The 25,164-nt window shown below is 49.3% G+C and overlaps 1 protein-coding gene across 2 annotated transcripts in view; it reads right to left on the bottom strand.

Moving 5' to 3' along the window:
* The window catches only part of myo5aa (myosin VAa), a 52,859-nt gene that overhangs the window by 4,324 nt on the left and 23,371 nt on the right, over nt 1-25,164 (bottom strand). The window contains exons 15-35 of one of the 2 annotated variants that reach the window (XM_079736679.1): nt 23,382-23,534; nt 21,704-21,801; nt 21,345-21,431; nt 20,951-21,059; nt 20,472-20,683; nt 19,377-19,533; nt 18,428-18,667; nt 16,246-16,494; nt 14,559-14,652; nt 13,588-13,736; nt 11,219-11,356; nt 10,565-10,699; nt 9,971-10,027; nt 9,069-9,296; nt 6,901-7,001; nt 4,347-4,545; nt 3,573-3,644; nt 2,857-2,950; nt 2,021-2,170; nt 825-979; nt 49-138 (exon numbers count right to left, since the gene is read on the bottom strand). In XM_079736679.1, coding sequence (XP_079592805.1) covers nt 49-138; nt 825-979; nt 2,021-2,170; nt 2,857-2,950; nt 3,573-3,644; nt 4,347-4,545; nt 6,901-7,001; nt 9,069-9,296; nt 9,971-10,027; nt 10,565-10,699; nt 11,219-11,356; nt 13,588-13,736; nt 14,559-14,652; nt 16,246-16,494; nt 18,428-18,667; nt 19,377-19,533; nt 20,472-20,683; nt 20,951-21,059; nt 21,345-21,431; nt 21,704-21,801; nt 23,382-23,534 — 2,967 coding nt within the window. The remainder of the gene's footprint in view (nt 1-48; nt 139-824; nt 980-2,020; nt 2,171-2,856; nt 2,951-3,572; nt 3,645-4,346; nt 4,546-6,900; nt 7,002-9,068; nt 9,297-9,970; nt 10,028-10,564; nt 10,700-11,218; nt 11,357-13,587; nt 13,737-14,558; nt 14,653-16,245; nt 16,495-18,427; nt 18,668-19,376; nt 19,534-20,471; nt 20,684-20,950; nt 21,060-21,344; nt 21,432-21,703; nt 21,802-23,381; nt 23,535-25,164) is intronic. The other variant, XM_079736680.1, reaches the window with a different exon arrangement.

Genomic DNA, 25,164 nt, shown 5'->3' with positions numbered 1-25,164 from the left:
TTGTGGAGACTTTTGATGTGTGTGTGTGTGTGTGCGTGCGTGTGTCACCTCATCTCCGCTGTACTGTTTGAGGCAGTGCAGGAAGCGGCAGGTGTTGGCCAACCAGAAGGAAACCGTCTCAAAGTCATCGCCCCGTTTCTGAAGGACATTCAAAGATTTAAGATTCAATACATAATACAGGATTTGTAGTGAAATGTTTGTGTAACATACTTGGTATTAACTGTGCTTAACAAAAAATTAATACAATACAATAGAATAAAAATAGAAATAGAATAAAATAAAATACAAGTTTTTACTGAAATGAAGATTATTATAAAAACAGCAATAAACCGCGTTAGCCAACGCCCAACCGCAGCGCGGGTCGGCCTATTTACCCTCACACAAAGCCCAAAGTTCGAACCAACAGCCCTCACATCACAACCACAAATAACATCCACAATGTTGGGCATATTGATAACCATACAGTGTATAAATTCACTCTTCACGATAGCAAATAAAATGCTGAAAGATCCCTTCTCATCCATCACTAACTGGCGCTACGTTAATTCAGGTCTTCATTTAATATATTTAGATATCCTAAATAATATATCTTAAGTAATATAATTAAATAGGTTATAGAAAAGACAGCAAGAAGGCCGTTTCACTCAGAATACAACAAAATGCACCAAACGATACCCAACACACACACAGAAACACACCTACACATACAAACACCCACACACCCACAAACACAACTACACCCCCCATACATACACCCAACCACACCTAAAACCCCCCCACACACAACCACACCTACACACACCATCAGCCCCGCCCCCACCCACCTTGAGGATCTTCTTGATGCAGTTGATGGTGGAGGCCAGCAGCGTGCGGACCTTCTCGTCGTCGTTGACGTAGTCGGCGTGCCGCAGACACATGAACAGGATGTAGGCGGGCAGCCCTGGGATCAGGTTCACGGCCACGCCCCGCGGCTTCAGCTCTGGAGGCGGAGAGAGAACGGGTCGGAACCGGTTAGAGCCGGGTCAGCGTCTGCAGTAGCCTGGCTATTGCCAGACCGAGCTCAATCCTAGACTGAGCTTGGGCCGGAGAGGCTGCTGTCATTTTCATCAGCAGAAGAGGCAGGACCAACCGGCATTGTTAAAATGACTCTGTACGCAATTGGCTGCTTGCCTTTGCTTCCCTGTCGTCATTGTGTTAAACCGGCCAATAGCACACCAGGGGGAAAAGCCAGCTTGGTGATTGGCTCCCGTAAAAGGGGACCGGAAGCAGGAAGAAATGCAGTGCTGCTCTCCAGACCCTGCTGCAGGGCGAATTCAAATCACCGGCAGAACGGGCCGGGGGTAGCCAGTCACCGACGCACTGCCTCCCGTGGTCACACGTTGTACACACAGGCTTCAGGTTTAGCGACACGGTTTGGTTCCATATTTTTTAAGGTTTTATCCTTTTTAGTGAGCATAAGACAGGAAAGTATGGGAGATAGAGGGGAAGACATAAGATAAGATAAGATAATCCTTTATTTGGATTAAGCATCAAAGTACCTCGGGCAGGGAATTGAACCTGGGTCGCGCCAGTAAGGACTGGACCATAATGGTACATGCTCTACCCGGTAAACCAACGGGGCGCCCAAAGATTAGGTTTATCAATGTATATGACGTTACACATGTATCAGAACGTACAAAATACGTTCTGATACGGATTTCAGAACGTACCTCTGTTGGTGGACGTTTATTCCACCACCAAAAATGAAAAAGAACATAGATTGGGACTGATTCCACAATTGCCAAATTACTTCCAACTTTCCTCATTTTTTTTTGTCACTAGTTAGTGACACTAGTTTAAGAGAACCCTATCAAAGCTCTGCAGTAACATTTCTAATGCCTCTTTCCGATTCCAATTCTGTGGCCCTATACATTTCCAACGTTTATTCCTAAACGTGTAGCGTTCTAAACGACTATCTCCGGTTAATCCCCCAGGGTTCAGCATAACAGCGTGTGTTTATGGTAGCAGCGTGACCTCTGACCTAGGATGAGGTTCTTGACCAGCTTCAGCTCATCCTGCCTCTTGTATTCCAGCATTCCCTGGAAGTCCTTCTCCCTGCGGGGGATGCTGACTGCTCGGACCGGCTCATCCACCATCTGGCCTGGGGAGGTCTGGCCCTCTGTCTGCCCCACTGGACGGACACACGGACACACACACACACACACACACACACACACACACACACTTTATGTCTTTGTGTGTTCATTTTCCTTTGGTTGTCAGAAATCATTTTGAGCAGCCCACCGAATGTCTTTATATGTAGAAGGAACCCTGATCACCATGAAGGGACCCCCTTTATTCCTAATCCCTACTGGACACAGGGAGATACAGGGGGAGACGGGGGGAGACAGGGAGACACAGGGAGAGAAATGAGAAACAGGGAGACACAGGGAGACACAGGGAGACACAGGGGGAGACAGGGAGAGGAAAGGAGACACAGGGAGACAGGGAGACAGAGGGGGACACAGGGGGAGACAGGAAGTTACAGAGAGACACACAGGGAGAGACAGAGAGACACACAGGGAGAGACAGAGAGACACACAGGGAGAGACAGAGAGACACATAGGGAGACAGAGAGACACAGGGAGACACAGAGAGACACACAGGGAGAGACAGAGTGACACACAGGTAGACAGAGAGACACAGGGAGACACAGAGATACACACAGGGAGAGACAGAGAGACACACAGGGAGAGACAGAGAGACACACAGGGAGACAGAGAGACACAGGGCGACACAGAGACACAGGGACACAGGGAGCACCACGAGGGACGGGGAGGGACAGGGAGACACCAGGAGGGACGGAGAGAGACTCACCTCCCATCTCCCCGATCCGCTTGGAGTAAACCTTCAGCTGCTTCTTGAGCTTCCGGATGGTTTTATCCTGCTTCTCCAACTGCTCCATCAGATCCTGCAGGGGGTGGAGGAGGAAGGAACGGGTGAAGGGAACACAACATGGATGGATAGAGAGACGGTGAACCACAAAATGATAAACAAACAAAATGAAAGCAAGGAAAGAGCCAAGGGATGATTGGAGAGAGAGAGGAAGAAGAACGAGGAATTAATGACAAAGGGAAGGATTATAAAGAGCAGACAAGCAGCACAGATCCGTTGGGTTTGCTGCCCCCAGGTGGCCCGAGGAGAACACTGCAACCCTTTCTGTTAGAAAGCTCCAATCCCTTTGTTTTGGTGATTTAAGGGTTTGTATTATCAAGAGAATAATGAAGCTGTTAAACTTCCTCATTAGCGTTCTTAGGAAAATGTGCCTGTGCTCCTCTCCGATATATAAATATATTTTGAACAAAGAGGAATCATTGTTTTGATCGGGAGAGGATGGAGATGTGAACGCTCAGCCCGTTGTCTGTTAGGAGGAGAGAGGAGAAGAGGAGCAGCTTCAGCTGGGTGAGTAAACGCAAGCGCACAGTTAGCTCCAACACACACACACACACACACACACACACACACAGGCACACATGCATGCCACAACACTCATTCTCAGCTGCAATTTTGGCACACTCTGATGCTCTACATACAACCATCCGTCGCAAAATGGTGACCCGCGCCTCTCGGGATGCTGTGGGGTCTTGGTTGTCGGTCAAGATCTCCTGTCAGGTGACATCATCCACGTTACACACGGCTAAGCTACCAATGGCTGTGTAGAGCGATGACTTGTTACAGATGTTTTGACAGATTTTTTACAGGTGGATATGTGAGAGGTACATGGATGTGTTTCAGGTGGATATTAGAGTGATACATGGATGTGTTAAAGTGGATATGTGAGAGGTACATGGATGTGTTTCAGGTGGATATTAGAGTGGTACATGGATGTGTTAAAGTGGATATGTGAGAGGTACATGGATGTGTTTCAGGTGGATATTAGAGTGATACATGGATGTGTTAAAGTGGATATGTGAGTGGTACATGGATGTGTTTCAGGTGGATATTAGAGTGGTACATGGATGCGTTAAAGTGGATATGTGAGTGGTACATGGATGTGTTTCAGGTGGATATTAGAGAGGTACATGGATGTGTTGCAGTGGATATGTTAAGAGATACATGGATGTGATACATGTGTACATGTGAGAGATGGATACATGGATGTTTGACAGATGAATACTTGCCAGATAAATGTGTTACAACGTACATGCCGATTGTGATCATGAGGAGGATTTTGTTATACATCACACTCGTAACTCTGGTTGGACCGAACGCTTCAACTTCCCTGCATCCGTTTTTAAGCATGACTGTTGACTGGAGGTTTCCATTGACGTACGTGCACCAGTACGTGTGTGTGTGCGTGCGCGTACCAGGTTCTCGTTGGTGAGCCTGGTGATCTCGTGCTGCAGGCTGGCCTCGATGCGAGCCTCCGGAGGCAGCTGCAGGTTCTGGGCCAGCAGCTGCTGCTGCCGGTTGTTCTCCTCCTTGACGTTCTGCAGCTCGCTGCGCAGCCCCTCCGTCTCGTTGTCATAGCTACGCCGCTGCGCCTGCAACTGGCTCTCCAGCAGCCTGCGACGGAGGGGAGGGAGAGCGAGAGAAGAAGAGGAAGGGGAGAGAGGAGAGAGTTTGTCAAGGTTAGGGAATGTGAGTTTCAGGGTGTGACAGAATGACTAAAAGAGACAAGTCAGTGGACTGCTACGAGTAAAGAGACGAAGGGAGAGAGGCTCGAGGGGAGGGAACGTCTTCCACGGTCCTCTGGACACTGCATGTAACAAGGGAGCTCTGCATCATGCTCTGCTGACACGGCTGACACCCTCCCAGCCGACTATGAGCTCTGCTGTCACTCCTCACCTACCAAAACAGACTCATATATATGGAGAAATACTGAGGGGAGTTATGCTGTAGATGTGACTGATGAACTACAGAACCAGGATGGGACGAATAGTATTTACAATTACATCGTATCCTGCTGAATCCTGTTGTATCCAATATCGTTTTTCTAAAATATGAAACTGAACGCTTGTTGTGAGCGTTCAGTTTTTTTTTTCAAGAGAGGAGAGAGTAAAACACAAGAAGAAAATACACCAAGTGCCTCGAGTGATCAAGTCTTGTACTAAATAGGTGTATTCACTATGTTCTTTGATAGGTGTTTTTTAGGCTCTGGTGTATTGCTACCTCTTTGTGTGTGGAGACTGGCCTGCTATGGCTACTAGCTGAACACAGCATCAACGAGGATGCTCAGTTCATAAGGAGAACGGGAATTTTGTTCTCCGCTGTATTTGAAAAGGAAGCTCCTTATAAATATGAATAATACTGTCATAAAATAACAACATGATAATAACATACACCGAGGAGGAAATGAGATTCAGATCAAAACCAGGTCAACAAACAATGGGCAGGTCGGAAGAGTGGGGCATCAGCGTCTCATCAACACCCAGGCATGCTGGCATCATTCCAAAGAGCCCATGCAGGGCTACTCTCCGCAGGTACCCCGATAAACCAGCGCTGTCTCCCTATAGGCACCTGTACTACTGCTGCATGCTACAGGGAAGCTCATCGTGTTTCAGCCTGATGCATTACCCTTCTTATTTTTGAAGGTTTTAACCTTTTTATTGTAGAGTGAGTAAGACAGGAAGGTATGGGAGAGAGAGAGGGGAAGACATGCAGCAAAGGACCATGGGCAGGAATCAAACCCGGGTCGCTGCGGTAAGGACCGGGCCTTAATGGCAGGCGCTCTGCCCGATGAACCACCGGGGCGCCCAGCCTGATGCATTACTCTTGCTGCAATTAAAAAATACTAACACGTATCATTTTATAAATATCCAGACAATCTAGCCATCCATCATCTCAGCTCCAGATATACTGTCATATTTAGCACCCACACAACCCAGGGGCAAGGCCAAGGCTCAATGATACTTCAGCATGCTGTTAGCGCCGTTAGCCTAGCCACACAGGCTCCCCTAGCCTAGCACTTTCCACATGCTGGCTAGCAAATGCTAGCTGGCTGCATAGCTAGCGGACCGTGCTAGCTAACTGACTGTGTTAGCGGGCAGCTGTCAACAGCCGCAGCCGCCGCGCAAAACCGCTCGCGCTCAGCCAGGCCATGCACAGGCCGACCCGGTCTCTGGGCGGGGCCTCGGTAGCGGCTGCTGCCGCTGATTGGTTACCTCAGCCTACTCAGGAGCTCATTGGCCTCCATCGGCCCACGCATGAACCTGGGGGATCTGCAGCACAGGGCAGAGACAGGGCTTCACCGACGCTCACAGACACACACTGACACACGTTAGGTCATCACAGCCGAGACAGCACCAGAGCACCAGAGCACATGAGACAGGGGACAGCAGGTTGCTTCTGCAGCGTCTGGCTCGGACCTCTAAGCTAAGGATAGCATTGATATAGCAATACAGCCCTCTATGCTAAACCTAGCAGAGAGATAGCAGTTACCCCCTCCATGATGAATATAGCATAGCTATAGCAGTATAGCCCTCTATGCTAAATAAAGCATAGCGATAGCAATATAGCCTGCTATGATAAACTCAAGCAGAGCTATAGCAATATAGCCCTCTATGCTAAATATAGCATGCTATAGCAATATAGCAATCTGTGATAAATATAGCATAGCGATATAGCCCATTGATAGCTTTAGCAGTATAGCCCAGAATTTGAAAAATAGCAGAGCTATAACATTAAAGCACTTTATGCTAAATATAGCATGCTAAATATACCCCTATTCTAAATATAGTGTAGAGATAGCCATATAGCCCTCTATGCTAAATAAAGTATGGCTATAGCAATATAGCCCGCTATGGTAACTAAAGCATAGCCATAGCAATATTGCCCTCCTTGCTTGCTTTAGCATAGCTATAGTAATAAATCCCTATGTAATAGGATGTAGTGGGGACAGCTGATAGAGTACTACAGCACCTGTTCGTATCTTTGAGGCCAATGTAAGCCTGCTTGATTTCGTCAGTGTCTTTCAGCTTGGACACATCCACCACATGGTGAGTAGGTTCTGTCATGGTCTCCTAGAGAGGGGGGGGATAGGGGAGAGAAAGAGAGAAGAGGGAGGAAAAAACAAACATTAATCAGGAAATGATGAGTGCCAACCAGAGGTGTTTGAGAGGATCATTGATGGGTCATATTTTGTTCAATTTGGTCCCCGACTACTGTATAGCCGCAAGGAACGCCAACGTAAAGGAGGCGGGTTTATAACGCAGTACAAACATGCCATCAACAACTCACACAAATACTATGACTAATGTTAGATAAACGCATAAATCAGATATATGCATAGCCTTAAAAATCCTGAAAGTTTAACCAAACGAAATATTGGTTAAACTTTTTGCTCAATTTTTTAACTATTTAACTATTACGAAAATCTACGTATTTTTACTTATCCATTTACTTTTGATTGTATTGTTGCTGCTATGTGGCTGTGTAGGTACCAAGCATACACTTTTTCATCTTGTGTACTGGTACAATAACAATGTAATATTATATGCAATTCTGATTCTGATTCTGATTCATCGCAAAACCTCTAGAATCAATCGCTTTATTGCATACTTCACTGCTTCTAGAACAAACACAGACCCACTGGCTCCACGCGGAACTCCAACTCAGAGCGGGTTTGCTCTGCGATGCCTTCTAACAATTACACTTATATCAAAAGTAGACAAAAGTGCCTACGCAGTGCCACACAAGCCGAACAGAAGGATATAATTATTTAACCAAAGACTGTAAAAATTCCCCACGTGGTTATATAACAGCTCGGTAAAAGCCAAAGAAACAAATGGTCAGGGAATAAATCAATGTATTACGAAGCAAGAAGTGTAAAAATTGTTTTGTTAAACTCGGATAATCGCATATGTCAGATAATCTCAAACATACATTTTGGTGGAAAATGCCATGAACAGAGCTTTTCCGTACGACTGATGTTTATCAATGGAAACATGCTCATTATTATGCATGTCTCAATGCACTTATGTGAACAGCCAGCATACAGTCTATGCACACTCTGCTGTCTGCAGGCAGTTTAATCTCTCCCATGACTGCAACATTAACCATCTTATGCTTTCTTTACCAATGCATTATCAATGCCAATGCACACATAAAACTCTACCGACGTGTTCAAAAGGGCCGGGTCACATCTCCGGTTGAAATAAAGGTGATCTAAGAGGATGTATTCCTGTATTACATCCATGATGAAACCATACCGGTTTGAGTGGGATTATAAACCACTCCCAAGACTTCACCTTTGCTAATAAAATAATTAGTGTAAAGCAATTTAAATCATGTCACTTAACTATCAGTATCCTTACTACAACATGTAAGCTTTCAAATTCACCCTTGAAAAAAACATACCAAAACTATCTGTAGTTTTAGACCCAAACTATGTTGGATTTCGCTCTGGTATCTTTAATCCCTCAATACAAAGGAAGAAAAACGTTTTACTATCGACAGCATCCTCAAGACTTTGTTCGAGGGTGAAAGGACTGCAGTTTAACCGGCGAGCTAATATCCAACACACAAGAGGGAGCACAGGCAGTGATGGGATATGTGTGATGGCTGTAGGGAGGCATACCTTCTCATCCTGACGGGATGCGTGGCAGGAGAGAGAGAGAGGGAGGCAGTGAGAGGGAGAGTGGAGACAAGACAAAAACATAATATGGGAAACAGAAACACAGAGGGATTTGCACATTTGACCTTTCACGTCACATTTGCAGAGAGGGATGTAGTTTGACTACCAAGCTACGTTTCACTTCCCTTAATTTATCTTGGGTTAGGAAAAGAAGTACTTAGTCATAGTTACACTAAAAAGTAAATGCTGCCCAAAAATTGACCAATCAACCAAGTTAACTAAAATCGTTGTCAATATCAAGTCAAAGTACTTTCTAGTCTACAGCAGGGGCAGATGTGCAGGGGCGGGTGTCCAACCCGGGACACCAGCTTCCTGAAATCCTGTCTACTGTATCACCACACCATATTAAAACAAGGAGGAGAAACAAGGAACTGACACAAGGAGGTGGGACAAGGAACCGACACAAGGAACATGCACAAGTCGCTAAAACAAGGAGGAGGCACCATGTAGGTACCTTGTGATGAGTGGCCTCCTTCTGGCTGACCAGCTGGGAGCGCAGGATCAGCACCTCCTCCTTGCGGACGTCCAGCTCCTCGGAGGAGGAGTTGAGCTGATCCAGCAGCACCTTGTAGGCCGGGGAGCCCGGGGCCCCGGCCCCCGTGGCCTGGTTACCCAGCAGGCTCTGCCTCATCTCCGCCAGGTTGTGCTTCAGCTTCTTGTTCTCGGACTCGAGCTCCTGGCGCTGAGGAGGAGGAACAGCAGGGGCATGAGGAGGAGGAGGAGGAGGAGGAACAGGGGCATGAGGAGGAGGAGGAAGAGGAGGAGGAGGAGGAGGAACAGGGGCATGAGGAGGAGGAGGAGGAGGAGGAGGAACAGGGGCATGAGGAGGAGGAGGAGGAGGAGGAACAGCAGGGGCATGAGGAGGAGGAGGAGGAACAGCAGGGCCATGAGAAGGAGGAGAGGAGATGATTGAATGGAAGGTCAGCATATCCTTTTTAACCAGAGAATATCTGTTTTTCCAAAGATGCCCTTGCAAAGGCAGCTAGCATCAGCCAACAACAAAGTCTCAGAATCACCGTAATTAAGGAACACCTTTTCAAATATAATCTAAAATCACAACCAACAGTAATATAAAGGCTTTTAAACGTATTGGTGACATGCAGGCAACTCATAGGAGGTCCCTGGGCATAGCAGGTATACAATCACACATCGATGTGGTTGTTGTGTGGAGTCTGTTCAGCAGAACATTGGGCAAGGAGAGACAAAGGTCGACACCGCTCTGCCAAAAGCAGTATCCCATGTGATGGGATACTGATATGTAATCATGTCCGTGTGTCCCACTCTGTGCTCGGTTTCCCCTCCAGCTCCATGTCTCCCCCCCCATTGGCTGAACTCTGAGCTTGTTCCTCGCCTCACCTTGAGGGATTCGTACTCCAGCTCGGCTCCACGAGCCTTCTTATGCTCCTCGTCGTCCTGGAAAGGGGAAGAACAAAATGGACCACCATGCATGAGGAACTTTCTCTTCTAAAGAGTATCAGCGCAGTACCAGTGTGTGTACCAGTGGGAGTACTAGTGTGAAGCTGTCCTTGTACATGGTACTCTACAGTTCTAGTCTTTGTTATAGTGTGTATCTGTCCTGGTTCATGGTACACTGCAGTACCAGTGTGTATCTGTCCTGGTCCTTGGTACTTTGCAGTACTAGTGGCTGTGTACTTGTGTGCATCTGTCCTGGTACATGGTACACTGCAGTACCAGTGTGTGTACCAGTGGGAGTACTAGTGTGTAGCTGTCCTTGTACATGGTACTCTACAGTTCTAGTCTGTGTTATAGTGTGTATCTGTCCTGGTCCTTGGTACTTTGCAGTACTAGTGGCTGTGTACTTGTGTGCATCTGTCCTGGTACATGGTACTCTGCAGTACCAGTGGGTGTACCAGTGGGAGTACTAGTGTGTAGCTGTCCTGTTACATTGTACTCTCCATTGGCAGTGTGTTTAGCAATGAGTGTCCGTACCCGGGCTCTAGCCCGCTGGAACAGCTCCTCCTTGTTCTCCAGCTCGTCGCGGAGCTGCTGCTTGTCCTGCTCAAGCTCCCCCAGACGCTTCTGCAGCTTCAGGGTCAGGTTGGTGTCCATGCCACGGCCCGAGTCCTGGACACCGTTGGCAGACACGCATCATCAAACACAGCCCACTCGATGCGCAATAGTCTTCATTAATATGCATCTATTTGTGATTTTTCTTTGAGAAGTCACCATGTTATTTTTAAAAGGTGACATATTATACCACCGGGTGTGAGTGTGATTAGCCGTTACAAGCCGCTTTTGAAAATCTGCCTCTTCTGACAGATGAGCAACGTTTGCTACAGTCCACTGGGTAGGCTGGTAGACTGATCTATCCAGCACACATCTAGGTGGACACGCCCACTTGTGATGTCAGAAGAGGAAGATTTTCAAAAACGACTTGTAGCGGCTAATCACACTCACACCTGGTGGTATAATATGTCACCTTTAAATCACAAATGAGTGATGGTCGAAGCTTATTTGAACCGCCTGTGGTCAACAACAATATCCCACATGGATCAAACAAGCCCTCATCCAATCGGAAGGGACCTGTGACGTTCCAGCATCCACCATCACCAGTGTGTACCACGTGCCCCCGCCCACTCCTACCATGTGACCCCGCCCGCCGTCTACCTCCGAGACGCGGGAGCCTTCGTCCGCCTCGGCGTACTCGGAGTTGTAGGTGTACTCTGATTCGTTGCTGCTGTGGGTGGAGTCTGTTCTTCTGTGGCCGGGCCTGCCGGTGTTCTGAAAGGGGGAGGAGCCAAAAAAAGTGATGTCAGGTCCTCCGAATGCAGTCACTCATGACGTAAACGTGTGACCTATAACCTTAAGCATAATGATTTATATTGTGTCTTTCCTCTTGTGTGGTATAAATTAAGGTTTAGCTATGTATTCAACCACAAATACTAAACAGCTTGGTGTAGATATTTGCCTCTGATTGGCTGTCCGCTGATTGGCTGTCCACTGATTGGCTGTCCACTGATTTGCTGTCCATTGATTGGCTGTCCACTGATTGGCTGTCCACTGATCCTTTTATTGATGGCCATTAGCCAGACACCTCCTCCTCACCCTTACTGAGGAGAGACACCTCCTCCTTACCCTTATGATGAGGGGGCCACCTCCTCCTAACCCTCATGATGAGGGCCACCTCCTCCTCACCCTTATGATGAGGGGGCCACCTCCTCCTAACCCTTATGATGAGGGGGCCACCTCCTCCTAACCCTTATGATGAGGGCCACCTCCTCCTAACCCCTATGATGAGGGGGCCACCTCCTCCTAACCCCTATGATGAGGGGGCCACCTCCTCCTAACCCTTTTGATGAGGGCCACCTCCTCCTAACCCTTATGATGAGGGGGCCACCTCCTCCTAACCCTTATGAGGGGGCCACCTCCTCCTTACCCTTATGATGAGGGGGCCACCTCCTCCTAACCCTTATGATGAGGGGGCCACCTCCTCCTAACCCTTATGATGAGGGGGCCACCTCCTCCTAACCTTATGATGAGGGCCACCTCCTCCTCACCCTTATGATGAGGGGGCCACCTCCTCCTAACCCTTATGATGAGGGGGCCACCTCCTCCTCACCCTTATGATAAGGGGGCCACCTCCTCCTAACCCTTATGATGAGGGGGCCACCTCCTCCTAACCCTTATGATGAGGGGGCCACCTCCTCCTAACCCTTATGATGAGGGGGCCACCTCCTCCTAACCCTTATGATGAGGGCCACCTCCTCCTTACCCTTATGATGAGGGGGCCACCTCCTCCTAACCCTTATGATGAGGGGGCCACCTCCTCCTAACCCTTATGATGAGGGCCACCTCCTCCTAACCCTTATGATGAGGGGGCCACCTCCTCCTAACCCTTATGATGAGGGGGCCACCTCCTCCTAACCCTTATGATGAGGGCCACCTCCTCCTAACCCCTATGATGAGGGGGCCACCTCCTCCTAACCCCTATGATGAGGGGGCCACCTCCTCCTAACCCTTTTGATGAGGGCCACCTCCTCCTAACCCTTATGATGAGGGGGCCACCTCCTCCTAACCCTTATGAGGGGGCCACCTCCTCCTTACCCTTATGATGAGGGGGCCACCTCCTCCTAACCCTTATGATGAGGGGGCCACCTCCTCCTAACCCTTATGATGAGGGGGCCACCTCCTCCTAACCCTTATGATGAGGGGGCCACCTCCTCCTAACCTTATGATGAGGGCCACCTCCTCCTCACCCTTATGATGAGGGGGCCACCTCCTCCTAACCCTTATGATGAGGGGGCCACCTCCTCCTCACCCTTATGATGAGGGGGCCACCTCCTCCTAACCCTTATGAGGGGGCCACCTCCTCCTAACCCTTATGATGAGGGGGCCACCTCCTCCTAACCCTTATGATGAGGGCCACCTCCTCCTAACCCTTATGATGAGGGGGCCACCTCCTCCTAACCCTTATGATGAGGGGGCCACCTCCTCCTAACCCTTATGATGAGGGGGCCATCTCCTCCTAACCCTTATGATGAGGGCCACCTCCTCCTAACCCTTATGATGAGGGGGCCACCTCCTCCTAACCCTTATGATGAGGGGGCCACCTCCTCCTAACCCTTATGATGAGGGGGCCACCTCCTCCTAACCCTTATGATGAGGGGGCCACCTCCTCCTAACCCTTATGATGAGGGCCACCTCCTCCTCACCCTTATGATGAGGGGGCCACCTCCTCCTCACCCTTATGATGAGGGGGCCACCTCCTCCTAACCCTTATGATGAGGGGGCCACCTCCTCCTAACCCTTATGATGAGGGCCACCTCCTCCTAACCCTTATGATGAGGGCCACCTCCTCCTAACCTTATGATGAGGGCCACCTCCTCCTAACCTTATGATGAGGGCCACCTCCTCCTAACCCTTATGATGAGGGCCACATCCTCCTAACCCTTATGATGAGGGCCACCTCCTCCTAACCCTTATGATGAGGGCCACCTCCTCCTCACCCTTACCGAGGACAGCGCCATCTCCTCCTTGAGGTCGTCGTGCTTCTCCTCGAGGCGCAGGTGCTCCGTCAGGAGGTTCTGGTAGCGGGAGCGCTCCTCGTTCAGGTCCGTCTCCAGCTGCTGCGTCTCCTCCGCTATCGCTCGCGCCATTTGCTCTGCAGGGGAACAAAGACGAGCATGAAAACCCCCACAGGACGGGACGGGAACAGGAGGTCAACACAGCCTGAAAAGGAGCGACTGACTCCAGAGATTCGACCGGTCCTGCAGGGCTAAGGGCTGATTATAGTTCCACGTCGACGCAACGCAAAGCGGCTTACGGACCCGTTACATCCTGGCTGACCCTCCTTGCGTCCGCCATAAGGGCCTGACTCAAGTGCCTCCCAAAAATTGTAACCTTGCGTCGAGGCGACGCAGTGGCAGAGGCTGTGATTGGTCCGCTCACTGAAACCAGTGAGCGGACCGTTACATCCTGGCTGACGCAGAACCAAAAGAGGTTCAAGTCTGCGTCGGAGCGTCTGCGTGGCCATTGCGTTGCGTCGACGTGGAGCCATAACTGAGCCTTTAGAGTACAACAGAGTCTAGGACCCGACTGTTCACTGCATCGGATCACACTACGAGAACACTGCGTCTCGACCGGGAGTCGATAGGAGTCTGTGAAAAGTAAAATAACAAGCTAAAGTTAGACCGTTGAGCATGCTCCGAAAAAATGGCTACAAGTCCGAACCATAACATTGCCTCTTCCTATGCAATACTGCTGATGTCAAGCCATTCGTACAAACCATCTATACGGAGGGCTCCTGTTCTGACGGTATGGTTTATGATGTACTAGGGGGTTTGGAAGACAACCGCCAGTGCTGCTGGCCCCCTGCGCAATGCAGTGGGCCAACCAATCGGCCGCTACCAGAGGAAAATCCCTCCGCATCAGCGTTGTAACGATTGCTCTGATAGGGCAAATTTGTTCAATGGTGCCAAGTTACCCGTCATCTGTTGACGCTGTTCCTGAATCATCCTGTTCAAGTCGTCCTTCTCCGACTTCAGCAATCCATTCTGAGACTTCAGCTCGGAGACCATCTGAGCATGCAAACGCACACGCACACGCACACACACACAGACACACAAAATCAAAGGCAATATGTGTTAAGGGGAGGAAGGAACAACATGGATGTGGAATTAGGCAGTAGGACCGATTAGATATCAAATCCCGGGAATTAAAAAGAGACTTAAGTATTCCAGTAATGGAATTTATGGACAGATGCTATTGCAAGTGTATGCAAGTGTGTGGTACAATGGGTAGGCCCGCTTAATAACCTTCACAGAGTCTAGAGCCCCAAGGCCCACTTAAGTCATTGACTTAGATATTATAATACCCTAAAACACCACAGAGAGAAGGTGTTACGGTAGGGTAGCATGTGCTTAGGGTGAGGGTCCGTACTGATGTCACACCGAAGGGTTGTGAAAACACTACGTCCCCCTTGTGGATATACTATTTATTTGGAACCTCACTTGTATTCACAAACAAATACAGAAGACTGACGCTTTCTCCAGGACACTGCTCTACTGTACCGATCCATCTCGTCTCCTCACACGCCAAGAGCACTAGCGTGTGTCTGCGCAGCACCACTACTCTAGCTAGCTCCCTTAGCTCACCTGAACCAGGGCAACAAGGGCCTCTCTGGGGCCCACGGCAGGCCCCTGTGCCCCGGCGTCTCCCTGGCTCCCGGTTCAGGGGAACAGCTGGTGTCGCCTGGTGCAAGAGTTTATATTAAGAGTCTAGAGTCTGTATCTAGGAGGATCTGAGGGGTGTGATCTAGATTGAGCCTCAAGAAGAGTAAGTGTCTGGGGTTGAAGATTCACGCCAGGCTAACGGGCTAGCTTGTCTGGGACTCCAAAAGGGGGGACTTACATGGGAGCCATTTTGGAGATGAGAGGGTGAGGGAGAGAGGATTTATAGAAAGGACACCACCGGGGAAGGGGAAACGAGCTCTGCTGACGTGGCTGTCAGCTCAGGGAGGGTCTCATGAACCTAAGAGCGCCTAGAGGGGTCATCCAAGGACTGTACCATTCAGAGAACGGAGGGATCGGCTGACTGGGTTGCACGTCAAACGCAACAAGAACACAGACTAATCCAAATCATTATGAGGAGAATAGAAGGTCAAATGCATCACAATGTGAAGAAATAAATATTTTAAATGTGAGAATATATTGTTACAGTCTTATATCCAATATCATACCGGCAATGATGTCTTGCGGTATTAAGAGAATATATATGAACATATAAGGTCAATATTATACCACCAGGTGTGAGTGTGATGGCCGTTACAAGCCGTTTTGAAAATCGGCCTCTTCTTATCACAAGTGGGCGTGTCCACCTAGATGTGTGCTGGATAGGGCAGTCTACCCGCCTACCAATAGGACTGTTGCAAACGTCGCTCATCTATTCGTCATACATCTAGGTGGAAACGCCCAGTTGTGATGTCAGAAGAGTCAGATTTTCAAAAACAACGACTAATCACACTCACACCCGGTGGTATAATATTTCACCTTTAAACATCTCCAATATTTATGCCATTATATATGTTATAACTAATCAACAACTGCCCATCTCTTTACGAGTGTTAGCAGAGATGAGCCGGAGATGGATCCGATTGGCCGCCGAGCGCTCACCTTCTCCATCTCGTCGCGGTACTTGGTGGCCCAGTCTTCGATAGTCTTCTTCTCCTTCTGCGTGGTGGCCAGCTCCTTCTTTAGCCTCTCCAGCTCCCCCTGCAGGCTGTTCGCCCGGTTGGCGTTGTTGCGCGCGTCCTCCTCGACGCCGCGAAGCCGCGTCACCTCGACGCGCATGCGCTCGCTCTCTGCCGCGTGGCCCGCCTCCAGCGTCGCCAGCTTGTCCACGGTGGCACGGTGGTTGTTGTTCTGGGGAGGAAGAGGAGGAGGAGGAGGAGGAGTGAGAGAACGCTCGACATAAAGACTAGCAGTGTCAGCTAATCAGCCTTGATTTTGTAATGGCCAATGGACTGCATAGAGTGGCGAAGTCACGCCCCTTCCGGTAGAGCCTATGGGACCTATGAGATCGAAAAATATGAATGGGTTTGAATGGAGAGAAAGTAATTATTTTCTGGTCCCAGTCTTTATATGCCCTGGATCACACATATGTTGTTTGTGGATTTAAATGATAATTTTTTAATGTCAAGAGTTTGACCGTTTATTGTGCAATTGTTCAGTTAAAGGCTGTAGAGAAAACACAATGAGAAAGACTACACGTCTCGTATGTGACGTCACGCTTCCTGCGACTGGCGTGGACAACACCGACAATCTCCCCATCGGCAAAACTGAAACTCTCCACATACCCCGACTTATAATGGTTTTATCAAACTTCTTCACAATTTTTTTTAGTTTTACAAAATTGCCTGACATTCACCCATTCACTCACACGTCGACACACCGACGGCGGAGTCAACCCTGCAGGGCGACAGCCAGCTCGTCGAGAGGGATTATTCAGGGAGATTATTTTGATATTCATGAACACACAAATACTGTCCGTCAAGGCTCTAAATGTGCATCCAGCACAGTACTGCAGTACTACTGTGTGCCGGTACACACTTAATGTACATATCGAATGTGATATTGCAGTAAAAATGAGTATCACTGTTACGGTAGGGTAGCATGGGCTTAGGGTTAGGGTCAGTACTGACGTCACACAGAGGGGGCGTGTTGAGGTGCTCATCACAGGTAAGCAGCAACAGCTGTGGGGGCAAGAGACTCAGGGTTGTGAGACGGAGCGGAGGGGCTGGAAATGAGATTGGGGGTGAAAGAGAGTAACCCGATGGACACGCATTGCTCGGCGACTTCAATGAGAGAACACTTTTGGGATATATATATATATATACACGGTGAACGAAAAGACTGGATCAAAGCGTGGGCTGGTCGCCTGCAGACTAGGTGCCGGTGCGGCGGAGCTGTTCCCCTATGGTGGCTGTGGACCTGTGGTGAGTACCTCGCTCCTAACCCTAGATAGATAGGTTAGATTGCACTCACCCAGGGAAAGATTAGGAACAGTACTCAAATACTCAACACACCACGTAGGGACACTAGGCAGGGACTTAGGTTACGGGCTGTCTACCCAGGTTAATAGCGAGCGCGGTAGGTCAGATCGTAACAATCACTCGAAAAGCTAAACGTATATCGAGCATGGTACTACATTACTAGGGTTTAGTTGACCTGTTACATGGTAATCTGCAGTACTGGTCTGCGTAATAATGTGTATATTGTGTGTACTAGTGTGTCGCTTTTCTGGTACTCTGCCGTACCAGTGTGTATCGTTATCCTTCCACATTGTACTCTGCGGTACTGGTCTGCGTAATAATGTGTACATTGCGTGTACTAGTGTGTCGCTTTTCTGGTACTCTGCCGTACCAGTGTGTATCGTTATCCTTCCACATTGTACTCTGCGGTACTGGTCTGCGTAATAATGTGTACATTGCGTGTACTAGTGTGTCGCTTTTCTGGTACTCTGCCGTACCAGTGTGTATCGTTATCCTTCCACATTGTACTCTGCGGTACTGGTCTGCGTAATAATGTGTACATTGCGTGTACTAGTGTGTCGCTTTTCTGGTACTCTGCCGTACAAGTGTGTATCGTTATCCTTCCACATTGTACTCTGCGGTACTGGTCTGCGTAATAATGTGTACATTGTGTGTACTAGTGTGTTTTCTGGTACTCTGCCGTACCAGTGTGTCTCGCTGGCCTTGTGCATGGCACTCTGCACAGACGGGAGGCCGTGCGGTCGCGAGTGGAACCCATGCCTCCCTCGACCCCCCCCCAGTCCTGCGGCCGGCCCCTCTCTCACCTGCTCGTCGATGCGGCGCTGCAGCTGCATGATCTTGTTCTCCATGCCGATGTTGAGCTTCTTGAAGTGCTCCACCGAGCGCGCCTCGATCTTCAGCTTCTTGAGCTCCCAGCGGGCGCGCATGCGGCGCAGGCAGCACTGCAGGTACACGATGGCGCGCAGGCAGCGCTTGTAGCGGCGCCGCGCCAGCAGGCCGCGGGCGTGCTTCTGGATCACCACCGCCTTGCTCTCCCGTAGCAGCTGGCAGAGGGACGGGGACAGGGGGGACGGAGGGAGGGGGGGGGATGCATGTGTTAGTGAGTGTCTGTTGTTGCAGTGAGAGACTCTGACGCCGTCCACCCGCCGCGCCGTCCGTCGACGGACGGCGGAAGGCGTGGCTGACGGACGGGGGAGTGGTCTTTGCGGAGGCATACGTCAGCCAAGCCCGAGCGCACGCGATCTGATTGGATGGCGGATCCGTCGCTGCCTGGAAAGTTGAGCATCTTTCGACTTTCTTAACGGAGCCGACAGATCCAACGGAACGGATGGATCCACAATGCATTGCGGCTCCGCCCCATTCAAAGTCAATGGGACCCGTCCGTTGACGGACGCAGTGGGCAAGAGGGGTAAGTGTTGCATGTGTTCATGAGTGTAAGTGTCTGTGTCTGAGTGAGTCCTGTGTGCTTGTGAGTCAGTACTGTGTGCTTGTGAATGAGTGAGTGAGTCAGTGGCTGTGTGTGTTTAGTGAGTATTTTATGTGTGTGTGAATGAGTATATGAGACGTGTGTGTGTGTGTGAGTGAGTGTCTGTGTGTGTGTGTGATTCTTTTGTGTGTGTGAATAAGTATAGGAGTCTTGTGTGTGTGAGTGAGTGAGTGTGCATGTGTTAGTGAGTGTATGTGTCTGCGTGTGAGTGAGTACGGTAGTACGTGTGCATGTGTTAGTGTGTGTGTGTGTTTGGTAGGTCCTACCGCTCGGTACTTCTGCCGGGCCATGTAGGCCCTCAGGATGGTCTGCATGGCCAGGGCGGCGGCCTGCTTCTGTCTGTAGCGCCGGCGCGCCACACACATCCTCTGGTACTTCTGGATGGTGGTGGCTGCCGAGGTGCGACGCATGAACTTGGCCAGGCTGGGGAGAGAGGAGGAGAGGAGAGAGAGGAGAGGAGGGGGGAGGAGAGAGGGGAGAGGAGAGAGAGGAGGGGAGAGAGAGGAATGGAGGGGGGAGGAGAGAGAGGAGGGGGGAGAGGAGCGGAGAGGGGAGGGGAGAGGAGAGAGGGGAGAGGAGGGGAGGAGGGGAGAGGAGAGAGAGGAATGGAGGGGGGAGGAGAGAGAGGAGGGGAGAGGGGAGGGGAGAGGAGAGAGGGGAGAGGAGAGAGAGGAGAGGAGGGGGGAGGAGAGAGGGGAGAGGAGAGAGGAATGGAGGGGGGAGGAGAGAGAGGCGGGGAGAGGAGAGAGGGGAGAGGAGGGGAGGAGGGGAGAGAGGAGAGAGGGGAGGGGAGAGGGGGGAGGGGAGAGGAGAGGAGAGGAGGGGAGAGGAGAGGAGGGGGGAGGAGAGAGAGGAGAGGAGAAGGCAGGGGGGAATATTAATAACAAAATAATATTTTCACATGATCTTCAGGCATTTCAATGATGTGCGAAACGTAATCCATGAAAATCAGTGAGCAATGTTTCGTCTGGTGTGTTGTTGTGGTAAAAGCGTTGTGCAGCTCAATGGGTTCATCTTCCCTGTGGAATCGCTGCTCTTCATCTGAGCTTGGCTGATCTGCTGAACACCACGTGTCTTTGGAAATAACCTGCTGCCATGCAGTGTGACACAGCCGACCACCACTGTAATCATCATCATGTACCCCCCCCCCCCTCTGTGTGTGTGTGTGTGTGTGTGTGTGTGTGTGTGTGTGTGTGTGTGTGTGTGTGTGTGTGTGTGTGTGTGTGTGTGTGTGTGTGTGTGTTATTCATCAGTGCCGTATTCACGCTTTTGGATCAACCTTGTTTCAGAAATTTCTCTCACGGATCCAAACGACGACAATCACGACGGACTATGATTGACAGGTCCTGAGGGCCACTCACCAGCGGGCCTGGAAGCCCCGGGTGAACCTCTGGATGGTGATGGCGGAGCGGCGCTGGCGGAGGAACTTCTTGCGGGCCAGCCAGCAGCGGATAGTCTTCTGGATGCGGACGCACGCCACCCGCAACTTGTCCGCGCGCAGCTTCTCCAGGTAGGCCACCTGGCCCGCCCGGAAGAAGATCTTGGTCTTACCGAACTGGTACTTGTCCTGGTCCTGGTGGGGTGGGGACAGGGGGCGGATCAGGGGTTAAAGGGGTGATATCTGGCTTTCTTCATGTTAGTTATAGGTATAGTTATAGAGTTAAAGCTCCACGTCAACGCAACGCAAAGGGGGTTTACATTACGTCCTTGCGGACCCTCCTTGCGTCCACCGCAAGGGCCTGACGTGCTCCTCCCATGTTTACTTGCGTCGATTTCCTTTTCACCCCGGGTGTATCATTTATCGATCGAAAACTACAGTCGATCTGATGTTTTCACAGACCTGAACGAGGAACTCCAGAACATTCCTGCAGGTCAGCCTCTTGTCCTGGAGAACGTCCTTCTGCTTCATCAGCACCCGGTAACGGCTGTAGAACTCCTGGTAGGTCCATCTGGGAGGGAGACACACACACACACACACACACACACACACACACTATAACTCCTCCTAGTGTAGAGTTAAGATCTTGTACCATAACCAGTCCTAGTAAAGACCATCTACCATAACTAGTCCTAGGCCTAGGAAGGACCTTGTACCATAACTAGTCCTAGTCCTAGTAAAGACCTTCTACCCTAACTAGTCCTAGGCCTAGGAAGGACCTTGTACCATAACTAGTCCTAGTCCTAGTAAAGACCTTCTACCCTAACTAGTCCTAGGCCTAGGAAGGACCTCGTACCTGGAGGGGAAGCCGGCTGCGGAGATGCGGATGGTCTCCAGGACTCCACAGGCGCGGAGCTGCTGGACGGCCCGCATGGGGTCGAACCTGGAGGACAGACCGACATGATGTCACCAAGGTGTCACCATGATGTCACCATGATGTCACCACGATGTCACCATGATGTCACCATGATGTCACCATGATGTCGTGATGAACACCACGAGTAAACACTGATGGCAGGGGTGGCCCTGGTGGGATTCACAACCCTAACCCTGACAGTGTTAGAAGCAGGCTCAACCAGTTGAGGTTCTAACACAGGGCTCAATTCAGACATTTCTTAAAAAAATAGTGTGAGTGTGAGAGTGAGTGAAACTCACGAGAAGGCCAGCTTGAAGTCGTTGGGTTTGATGCAGCGGACGTAGTGGGGGGTCGTGGCGTTCAGCGTGTCCATCAGCATCTGAAGAGAGTTCCGGAACTACAGAAGGGAAGCAGTCCCATTAACATCTTCATCATCACCCTCACCCTCATTAAGGCTCATGAAAAAGCCTCACATAACATTCCAGAATCATAAAAGACGTTTATAGAAAGAGTAGGGATGCCAAGTGGTTTAGACAGAAAATTGTAAGTTCCAAGGTCAACAAACTGAAGGCAGCATTTCAGTCACAGGGGCTGGATTAGTCCGTCTTTATTTCATGAGTAAAACAGCTAGAGACTCAGACCCTCCACTCCATAAAGTAACTAGGCTGGTATCTAGGTTTAGACCGTCTTCATTTCATCAGTTTAACGAATCAACTTCATTGTTAATTTAACAAATGGAAAACGCCCTGTGTAAAAGGAACTTTGCTGGTACCCAGGTTCAGTCTGTCTGTATTCCATGAGTACATCTGCTGAAGACTCAGACCTGGGTAATAGTCCAATCTCCTAGCCTTTATGCCTCCTTTCCTAAACCTTTGTGGAAAACGTCATCGGGTCAAGGAGAGATGAAAAGGGGCTTCCTTTTGAACATAGGAAAGACAGTGCTGTTTAAAATGAATTCGACTCCACTCTTCCTAACCAACGTCATTGCTCGACGGCGGGTATTGCCAGTCTCTAGTGTGAAACTACAATTTTCCGAAGATTGACTAAAACAAGCGCTCTTTGATCCATGCGTTCTTGTCGTATTGATTTCAATCAGGTTATCGCCAACAGTGAGAATCACTTAGGTTGGACTTGGCCAACGGGAATATTTTAAGCCACTTGAATTCCAATTCACATGTGAAAAAAAAGAGGCTAAACTTATGTTGATGTTGAAATTAACTGCCCCCAGTAGTCTTTCTAAAATGTGAAGTCGGCATTTTCTTTTCTTATGGCGTATTTTATGTGCTTACTAACCAGAAATAAATGAATTAATTTATATTCAAATAATTATGTTTCTGGAATTGGTATCCATTATTATCAATTGTATTTTTTTCTCAGCTATTCTTCTGCTTTACTGCGTCTCTCATGCGTCTTCGCGTAAAGTCGATAAACTTTGTCGGTGGCATGTTGCTTTAAATATTGCCGCCGTAAAGGATTATGGGATACCACTATCGCCTTTCCTTTCGCAAAGGAAACTCAGGAGTAACCTATGCTAAAGGAGGGTTAAAGGAAGCATCGAGGCTCCTTTCCTAAGCATTTTTAGAATTCGAACCACCTTTCCTCCAAGCACTTCCGGGTAATCTCCATAGGAAAGGAAATTTCCTATGCAAAAAAGAGAATTCGTAGAGGCCCCGGGCCCTGTATAAAGGAACTTCACTGGTATCTGGGTTCGGTCTGTCAGTGTCTTCCATTAGTACGCCTGCTGGAGACTCAGACCCGGCCCTGTATAAAGGAACTATGCTGGTATCCGGGTTCAGTCTGTCTGTATTTCATCAGTTTAATGAATAGACTGCATTGTTCATTGAATAACTTTGCTAGTATCTGGGTTCAGTCTGTCTGTATTCCATGAGTCCACCCGCTGGAGACTCAGACCCGGCCCTGTATAAAGGAACGATGCTCCGTGTCCCCTGGCCCTCCGAGCCGCCCCAGGGAGCTCACCTGGCAGCCCACTGTCTTCTTGTGCTCCCTGCTGGAGGTCCGGCCCTTGTCGGGCTTGACACTGAGCCGGGTGCGCCCCCCAGCGCCCTGCGGCTGGCCCGTCGGACTGACCGCCTTCTCCCCGTCCTGGAACAGCTCCACCAGCAGGGGGAACTGGGAACAGCAGCCCAAAACACAGCTCAACACTGGGAAGCTTTATATGAAATGGATTTATTTATTTTCTATATTTTACTTTACCTTACGGATTTATAAACGATGACATGATGGTTTTAAAATCATCCTTAAATGTTCACATTAACTAACAACCCTAATCAAATTGTAATTTTTATGTCAATGCTAATGCTAGTCACAGTTCATCAGACATGCAGAGATGCGTCCTTCATGCTGCATACACACCTCTGTAAAGCACCGAGGTTGCAAACCAAACAATACATTGCAGACATCAAGAGCGCAGCCATCACAGCTACATTGTTTAAACGGGTACTTTCACACTATGCATCTTTTATATTGATGCTCTTAATTGTTTCATCGGTTGGTTCCAAGTTAATGAGTGAGTTCTTTTCGATTAGATTAATGATCGGTTAATTTCCAAAAACCACAGCATTGGTTAATGTTCAAATGGCAATTGAATGGGTTACAAAGACGTAACAGGATGTTACAGCATTCAGCATATATGGCGATGATCCACCTTCATATATGTTTGTTAGAATGACCAAGGCGTTGTCATGGAGATCAAGGAAATGGCCTTTACTGTGTTGGTCGTTAAGTATTCACCGGGGAGAGCCAGACAAAGCTTTGAGCATCCGGCCTCTCAGTCTCTATCTCTCTCTCTTGCTGTGTCTCTTGCTCCCTCTCTCGCTCGCTCATAAGCTACTTTCTTTTAGTGCATCTTGCTCAAAGCGTCTGCCATAATAAAATCAGCCGTCTTCCTTTGTCCTCTTCCCTAGCTTTCTTTCTTTTCACTTTTCCTTTCATCCCCAAGTCCACCGCTTGCATGTGCCTTCGTGCATCCCTTTCTCTCTCTCACACACACACACACACACACACACACACACACACACACACACATACACATACACACACGAGAGTGCTGCTGTCATTCCAGTGAAAAGAGTGCTGGCATGGGTGAAAAAAAAAGAAGAGAGTGCGTCGAGGAGCCGGAGGGGAGAGGGAGAGACGGAGAGAGAGAGCGATACGGGGGAGGGAGGAGGCCGTGAAGGCGTTCCCCTTTACCTTCTGTTGTTGGGGAAGGGTTGTCATGATGGGTCAACACCAAACACATACATGGACAACGGGTGAGACAACAGACAGAAGATACATGGACATGTTGATGAGCAGGGATGAGAAAACATAGTGAAACCACAAATCTCAAACACATCATCGGAACCATCACCAAAGTAACGAAAACAGGAAACCCAACTACAGCCAGGGGGTAGTTGGTTTGAGATGGACAGGAAATGACACCAGGCATCAATGAGGCTGGATTGGAGTGCATCATGGAATGACTTTGGGGTCACGAGCTGATTGGCTGAGGTGAGCAGGGAGCATGTGAACCATGCAGGGTGGAAGACAACCTTATGACCATGTGACCGGTAACCATGTGATCAGCCCAACAGACATCACATTAATTCCAAGTAGGAAGGTACTTCTACTTCTCTGAATGAGACTTAAAAATATTTTTATATAAGTGGAAATAAAAAGAGCTACGTCAGGTTATTAACACACACAGTATTTCTGTGTGTGTGTGCGTTCGCATCAGCTGATCTCCCTGTGAGCTGCATGC

This window comes from Pollachius pollachius, assembly GCF_949987615.1.
Source record: "Pollachius pollachius genome assembly, chromosome: 5".
In the NCBI taxonomy this organism is placed as follows: Eukaryota; Metazoa; Chordata; class Actinopteri; order Gadiformes; family Gadidae; genus Pollachius; species Pollachius pollachius.
Note: the sequence above shows the minus strand (reverse complement) of the source record. Positions and strands in the feature narration are given on the sequence as shown.